Source organism: Macaca thibetana, chromosome 19, assembly GCF_024542745.1.
Source record: "Macaca thibetana thibetana isolate TM-01 chromosome 19, ASM2454274v1, whole genome shotgun sequence".
In the NCBI taxonomy this organism is placed as follows: domain Eukaryota; kingdom Metazoa; phylum Chordata; class Mammalia; order Primates; family Cercopithecidae; genus Macaca; species Macaca thibetana.
The window spans coordinates 9,589,966-9,598,489 of NC_065596.1; the positions used below are offsets into that span (position 1 = coordinate 9,589,966).

The 8,524-nt window shown below is 41.7% G+C and overlaps 1 protein-coding gene across 1 annotated transcript; it reads right to left on the reverse strand.

The window, feature by feature from the left end:
* Positions 1-2,983: 2,983 nt before the first annotated feature.
* On the reverse strand, positions 2,984-8,027 carry LOC126943353 (olfactory receptor 7A10-like). The gene is made up of 3 exons (XM_050771969.1): positions 7,673-8,027; positions 7,224-7,387; positions 2,984-3,055 (listed from the first exon to the last, which is right to left on the reverse strand). The coding sequence occupies exons 1-3, from the start codon at positions 8,025-8,027 to the stop codon at positions 2,984-2,986; spliced, it is 591 nt and encodes a 196-aa protein (XP_050627926.1).
* Positions 8,028-8,524: the final 497 nt, after the last annotated feature.

Here is an 8,524-nt window from a genome sequence, read left to right on the forward strand (position 1 = left end):
TAGCGAGAAAAGAGGAAGTGCTGGTATATGCGTCCAAACTCATTGAGCGGTATATATCAAACGCATGCAGTGCTTGTATATTAATTATACTTCAGTAAAGCTGATACTCAGAATCTACAAAGAATTCAAACTATAATCAATGTAATAAACATATCCATCATTTCCCAGAGTATCCTGTGTCCTTTTCTTGTTTTGGTGTTAGGAACACTTCAACATGATGTGTTAGTTTATTCTCACACTGCTAATAAAGACATACCTGAGACTGGGTAATTTATAAAGGAAAGAGGTTTAATGGACTCATAGTTCCACATGGCTGGGAAGGCCTCACAATCATGGCGGAAGGCGAATAAAAAGCAAAGTCACGTCTTACATGGCAGCAAGCAAGAGAGCTTGTGCAGGGGAACTCTCATTTATAAAACCATCAGATCTCGTGAGATTTATTCACTACCATGAAAACAGTATTGGGGAAACCGCACCATGATTCAGTTATCTCCACTTGGCCCCGCCCTTGATGAAACATGGGGATTATTACAATTCAAGGTGAGATTTGGGTGGGGACACAGCCAAACCATATCAAGGACCAAGGCTGTGGTGCCATGTAAGAGTCAGGTATACGTATTTTGAGGTCTTTTCCAACAAGAATTCTATCATGCACCTCATGTGTAGCTTCAGGAGGTCAAATGCTGGACTTGGTAGCTCAGCTTTTGCACAGGTTTACACATGCCTTTTTAGTACTTCTCTCCAGACGGGAAATGGAATTTTAGAAATTCCATCTACCTTAGGCAGTTTACTTGAGACATAAATAATATTTTAAAGCTCATTGGAAAGTGCCTGCCACAAAGCAGATGTTTGATGGATAGCAGTTTGTGACTGTATAATAGTTTCTTGTATTTACTAAGATCATTGTGACACTAGAAAGGTTTCTTGGGACAGGAAGTGAGTCTACCATTGTTCTGCTTCTGGGAGACAGTAAGTTGTGCTCTGGAAGGAAGACCTCCTCCAGGATCCCACACAGGGAAAAGAGTGCTTGAGAGTTTACCAGTTTATGCTTATTATTACACTGGCTTCAAATAGTCACATTAGTAATTTTTAGAATCTTTCAAAGCTGTCCTACTATCTTCTACTCTTAAGAATATCTATAAAGCTGATGTTTTGTGGTGCATCAGATTATTTCTTCAAATCTTCTAAGACCTTCTCCAACACTTCACAGAACTCTTATCTTCCTTGTTGCCAGTTTATAGTATATAACTCATAAACAATGTCAACAGAAGGGAGAAAGTCTTATGTGTCTTTCTCCACCAGATATATTCTATATATCAGATATATTTTCATGTATTTATTAACTCTCCTGTTGTCTTAGGAGGAGAAGACAATCCTCCGTAGCTGCTCATTAAACATATACTTATACTGATTATACTTATACTCATTAGACATATACTTTCATTCTCCCTTTCTTTTCTAAGATCATATAGCTACTGAGAGATGAGGTGGAAGGCGTCATCCTTCAAGCCTTGAGCCAGGTTTAGAAGTTTCAGTTTCCTTGGCCAATAGAATAGGCTGATATTGACAGTGTGCTTGAGGGACTTGGTGTATTTCTTCTGCTGTTTCTTGGAACCCTGCTTGCCGGAGGAGGAGAGGATATGTGGAAGGAAAGGTGGTTGTCCCGGACAAACCCAAGCTACATCATCCAAAAGCAAACTGAGTCCCCAGAATGTAAGAAAACCAAGCCAATATTAGCAAGCCCTTCCCGGCGGACCCACAACTGATTATACACTCATAAGGAGACCAGAAGAGCTCAGAAAAACTTCCCACCATACAATCACATTTATTAATAAAAACACCATATTAAACCATTTGCTTCTAGGATGACTTGTTATACAGCAACTGCTAACTGATACAATAACCAAAGTGAAAAGAACTGAGGGAAATTAAAATGACTTGTTGCTTGGTATTTTTAGCCTTTGTTGTGATATTTGAAGACTGCAATCATGATTACTGTGTTATTCAAATTTATTTGAGAAAATTGTCTTTAAAAGTGACTATGTTGAGGTTCCTTTCTAGGTAAACAGGGGAGGTTGGAAGGTCATGCATCCTTGGGCAGAAAAACCTGTGACCCCAAAATCACAGGAATGGACAGGGATTCAAGCTCTTCTGTGAAGAATCCTCTGATCATGAAGATTGATTAGATTTCTGAGCATAAAGAAGATATATCATAGATGATATTGTTTTGGTTCAGTCATCACCCATTTACTGATTGTAATAAAGTCTAGAAAAGGGGAGATATTTCATTTAAAGCAATAAAAGAAATCATTCATTTGTTTTATTGAATGTGGCACTGAAATGTGGGCAGCAAGCCACCCAGGTGCCGAGGCAAGAGACTGAAGTCACAAGCTGTTCCAGTATAATAAAGAAAATACTTAAAATACGAATAGTTATAATTAGACATAGAATATAGACATGATTATATATGAATTTTATCAATCATTAGTTTGTAGCATTATTCTTTTTTTTTTTTTTTTTTTTTTTTGAGGCGGAGTCTCGCTCTGTCGCCCAGGCTGGAGTGCAGTGGCCGGATCTCAGCTCACTGCAAGCTCCGCCTCCCGGGTTCACGCCATTCTCCTGCCTCAGCCTCCCGAGTAGCTGGGACTACAGGCGCCCGCCGCCTCGCCCGGCTAGTTTTTTTGTATTTTGTAGTAGAGACGGGGTTTCACCGTGTTAGCCAGGATGGTCTCGATCTCCTGACCTCGTGATCCGCCCGTCTCGGCCTCCCAAAGTGCTGGGATTACAGGCTTGAGCCACCGCGCCTGGCCAAGTAGCATTATTCTTTATTCCAATATTATAATAATGTCTGTTCTATAATTATAATCTAGGAAAAATCAGGCCATACAGAGATAGGAGCTGAAGGGACACGGTGAGAAGCGACCGCAAGACAAGAGTGAGCCCCCTGTCACGCCCGGACACGGCCACTAGAGGGCTCCTTGGTCTAGCGGTAACGCCAGCGCCTGGGAAGGCGCCCGTTACTTAGCAGACTTTGGTCTAGCGGTAGCGCCAGTGCCTGGGAAGGCAACCATTACTCAGCACACTGGGAAAGGGAGTCTCCCTTTCCCTGGAGGAGTTAGAGAAGACTCTGCTCCACCACCTCTTGTGGAAGGCCTGACATCAGTCAAGCCCGCCCGCAGCCATCCGGAGGCCTAAACCTTGTAACGCTGTGCTTCTGCGGTCATGCTCCTGGTCCACTTTCATGTTCCGCCCTGTACACCTGGCTCTGCCTTCTACCTAGCAGTAGCAGAATTAGTAAGAATATTAAAGTCTTTGATCTCTCCGAGAAATGCATAGAAGAAATAATGACGTAAGCTGTCCCCTCTCTCTCTCTCTCTCTCCACCTCGGCTACAAAACAGCGAAGGGCTCTGGTGGACAGGTGACTCCCGTGACCTTACCTGTCGTTGGAGATGACTCACACACCCCCTTGCCTCATATACAATAAATAACAGTACAGCCAGGCATTCGGGGCCACTACCGGTCTCTGCCATCTTGGTGGTAGTGGTCCCCTGGGCCCAGCTGTCTTTTCTTCTGTCTCTTTGTCTTGTGTCTTTATTTCTACGATCTCTCATCTCTGCACATGAGGAGAAAACCCACAGGCCCTGTAGGGCTGGTCCCTACACTGAAACAGGAGGGTAATTCAATAATAAAACATAAAACTACCCAATTATTCTTTTTTTTGAGATAAGAGTCTCACTCTGTTGCCCAGGCTGGAGTGCAGTGGTGTGATCTTGGCTCATTGCAACCTCTGCCTCCCAGGTTTGAGTGACTTTCATGCCTCACCCTCCCAAGTAGCTGAGAATACAGGTATGCACAACCACACCCGGTAGAGATGAAGTTTCACAATGTTGGCCAGGCTGGTATCGAACTCCTGACCTCAGGTGATCCGCCCACCTTGGCCTCCCAAAGTGTTGGAATTACAGGCATGAGCCATCACACCTGGCTTACCCAATTATTCCTCACTGCAGTGAGTGATATCCTTTATACACAAACAGTCTTCCATAATGCAACAAGTAATATCTACGTGTATACAGATATTACATATATAATGAAAAAGGTTTTTTTGCATGATAATACAATGCATATTTTTATTTACTTTTTAGATTTTTTTTCATTAGGACTTTAAAAAATGTGTTGTTTTATTTTATTTTTCCATAAGTTATTGGGGTACAGTTGGTATCTTGTTACATGAGTAAGTTCTTTAGTGGTGATTTGTGAGATTTTGGTGCACCCATCACCCGAGCAAGATACACTGCACCCTATTTGTAGCCTTTTATCCCTCGCCCCCGCTCACTCTTCCTCCCAAGTCCCCAAAGTCCATTGTATCATTCTTATGCCTTTTTGTCTTCATACCTTAGCTCCTACGTATCTGTGAGAACATACAATATTTGGTTTTTCATTCCTGATTTACTTCACTTAGAATAATAGTCTCCAGTCTCATCTAGGTCACTGCAAATGCTGTTAATTCATTCCTTTTTATGGCCGAATAGTATTCCGTCAGGAACCTCCACGCTGCTTTCCATAGTGGCTGTGCTAGTTTACATTCCCACCAGCCGTGTAGAAGTGTTCCCTAATCACTGCATCCACACCAACATCTACTGTTTTTCGATTTTTTTTTATTATGACTGTTTTTGCAGGAGTAAGATGGTATCGCATTGTGGTTTTGATTTGCATTTCCCTGATCATTGGTGATGTTGAGCATTTTTTTCATATGTTTGCTGGTCATTTGTGTATTTTCTTTTAAGAATTGTCTACTCATGTCCTTAGCTCACTTTTTGATGGGATTGTTTGTTTTTTTCTTATGATTTGAGTTTGTTATAGATACTGGATATTAGTCCTTTGTCAGATGTATAGATTGTGAAGATTTTCTCCCACTCTGTGGGTTGTCTGTTGACTCTGCTGATTGTTCCTTTTGCTGTGCAAAAAGCTCTTTAGTTTAATTAGGTCCCAGCTATTTATCTTTGTTTTTATTGCATGTGCTTTTGGGTTCTTGGTCATGAAATCCTTGCCTAAGCCAATGTCTAGAAGGGTTTTTCCAACATTGTCTTCTAGAATTTTTACAGTATCAGGTCTTAGGTTTAAGTCCTTAATCTATCTTGTGTTGATTTTTGAATAAGGTGAGGGATGAGGATCCATATTCATTCTCCTACATGTAGCTAGCCAATTAACCCAGCACCATTTATTAAAAAGGGTGTCCTTTCCCCACTTTATGTTTTTGTTTGCTTTGTTGAAGATCAATTGGCTGTAAGTATTTGGGTTTACTTCTGGGTTCCCTATTCTGTTCCATTGGTCTATGTGCCTATTTTTATACCAGTACCACGTTGTTTTGGTGACTATGGCCTTATAGTATAGTTTGAAATCAGGTAGTGTGATGCCTCCAGATTTGTTCTTTTTGCTTAGTGTTGCTTTGGCTATGTGGACTCTTTTTTGATTCCATATGAATTTTAGAATTTTTTTTTTTTCTAACTCTGTGAAGAATGATGGTATTTTGGTTGGGATTGCATTGAATTTGTAGATTGCTTTTAGCAGTATGGTCATTTTCGCAATATTGATTCTACCCATCCATGAGCATGGGATGTGTTCCCATTTGTTTGTGTCATCTATGATTTCTTTCAGCAGTGTTTTGTAGTTATCCTTGTAGAGGTCTTTTGACTCCTTTGTTAGGTGTATTCCTAAGTATTTTATTATTATTATTATTATTATTATTTTTTGCAGTTTCTTGATTTGATCCTCCACATAATCACTGTTGATGTATAGAAGAACTACTGATTTGTGTACATTAGTCTTGTATCTGGAAATTTTGCTGAATTCTTTTATCAGTTCTAGCAGCCTTCTGGAGGAGTCCTTAGGGTTTTCAAGGCAAACAATCATATTGTCAGCAAACAGTGACAGTTTGAATTCCTCTTTACTGATTTGGATGCCCTTTATTTCTTTCTCTTCTCTGACTGCTCTGGCTGGGACTTCCAGGACTCTGTTGAAGAGGTATGGTGAGAGTGGGCATCCTTGTCTTGTTCCTATTCTCAGAGGGAATGCTTTCAACTTTTCCCCATTCAGTATTATGTTGGCTGTGGGTTAAATACATAATTTTAAATTTACTCATACTGACTTTTATCTCTGACTCTAATGCCATACTAAGACAAACCATTTTTTTTTTTTTTTCAAATTTGTCCATTTGGAGACATGTAGATGAAAATCAGTTTTTTACCAGTGACTGTGTATGCACTTTGGACACCGAGCTGAATAAGAAAAAGGATTCTAAAGATGAGAATAAAACCCAGTGGCAAGTGATCAAACAAGCTGATGTGTTATCACCATGTTATCAGGAAGAACAGTTTAGGTGGTGACGTACAAAGGTATAACGAACATCAAATTGAAAAAGTGTTTCCTTCTACTATAGAGTTACACAAATGACTTTCATTTCCAAGTGTAGTCTTCTTCCCCCATTGAAGAAGTACAACATACAACATTTTTCAAAAGAAAAGAAAAATTATTTAGTATGTGTCATTTGAGAAGAAATTATTCTTAAGAAATCCATGTTGCTCCATGAAATGAATGGGATTCATGTATTTTTATTTTAATTAATTAATTAATTTGTTTATTTATTTTTGAGACAGAGCCTCACTCTGTCACCCAGGCTGGAGTACAGTGGTGGGATTTCAGCTCACTGCAAACTCCGCCTCCCCGGTTCCCACCTCAACCTCCCAAGTCGCTGGGATTACAGGCACCTGCCACCATGTTTAGCTAATTTCTGTATTTTTCGTAGAGATGGGATTTCACCATATTGCCCAGGCTGGTATCGAACTCCTGACCTCAGGTGATCTGCCCCCCCTCGGCCTCCCAAAGCACTGGGATGCCAGGCATGAGCCACCATACCTGGCCCCAGATTCCATCTATTTCTGACCTGTAGTTTGTATCAACAGGTGAAAATACAAAAAAAGACAAAAAGCAGAACTGTCTAGATAGCAGACAGAGCAAAAAGCTTGATGAGTGAGTCGCTAACATTGTATAAGGAAGGTGTAATCAAAGTCACGGATAATCCAGGAGGTACGTAGAAGGAACAATTTCAACGTCCATATTCCAAACAGATTTCAAAGCTCTGAGGCTTTGAGTCCTGCTATTATGGGCACTTCTTTAGCTGAAGGAAAATTGATCCTTTTAGAGTTTTCCTCCAGAGGAATCTCACCAGAGCCCTCTTTATGTCCTTATTTCTCAGACTGTAGATGAAGGGGTTCAGCATGGGGGTAACAACCGTGTACATCACCGAGGCTGCAGCACTTGAGTGTGAGTTACGGGTTGCAGCAGAACTAAAGTACACTCCTAGGAGCGTACCATAAAATAAGGAGACAACTGAGAGGTGAGATGCACAGGTGGAAAATGCCTTGTACTTCCCCTGAGCTAATGAGATTCCACGTATGGAGGAAACGATCTTAGAATAAGAATAAAGGATCCCAGAGAGGGGACCACCGCCCAGCAGTGCAGATGCCAAATACATCCCCATGTCATTAAGAAAGGTGTCAGAACAGGCAAGGTGGACCACCTGATTAAGTTCACAGAAAAAGTGGGGGATTTCCAAGCCTGTGCAGAAGGATAACCACAACACCATTAAGCTTTGTAACGAGGAATTCAGGGCACTCATGATCCAGGACGCCAGAACCAGCAGCCCACAGAGCCTGGGGTTCATGGTGACCGTGTAGTGCAGGGGGTGACAGATGGCCACAAACCGGTCAAAGGCCATCACGGTCAGCATAAAGATATCCAGTCCCGCAAAGAATATGAAAAAGCACATCTGGGTGATGCAGCCTGCATAGGTGATGACTCTGCTCTGTGTCTGGATGTTCACCAGCATCTTCGGGACAGTGGTGGACACAAAACAGATGTCTATGAAGGACAGGTTGGAGAGGAAGAAGTACATGGGGGTGTGGAGGTGACAGTCTGAGATTGTGACCAGGATGATGAGCAGGTTCCCAAGCACGGTGACCAGGTACATGGACAGGAACAGCCCAAAGAGGAAGGGCTGCAATTCTGGTTCCTCTGAAAGTCCCAGAAGAAGGAATCGTGAAATTTGTGTCTCATTCCCTGCTTTCATATTGTTGATGTGACTTCCAAAAGAGAGAGAAAGAGAACATGACACAAGCATGCATTACAAACATATCAGAAATATTCTCACTTATATTTTACAGTCAAGAAGTTAATATTGGCCGGGTGCAGTGGCTCACTCCTGTCATCTCAGCACTAGGGGAGACCGAGGTGGATGGATCACCTGAGGTCAGGAGTTCGAGACCAGCCTGGCCAACAGGGCAAAATCTGGTCTTAGGTAAAAATACAAAAAGCATTAGCCAGGGGTGGTGACTGGTGCCTGTAATCCCAGGTACTTGGGAAGCAAAGGGAGGAGAATCGCTTTAACCCAGGAGGTGGAGATTGTAGTGAGCCGAGATCATGCCACTGCACTAAAACCTGGTTGACAGAGTGAGACCTTGTCTTAAA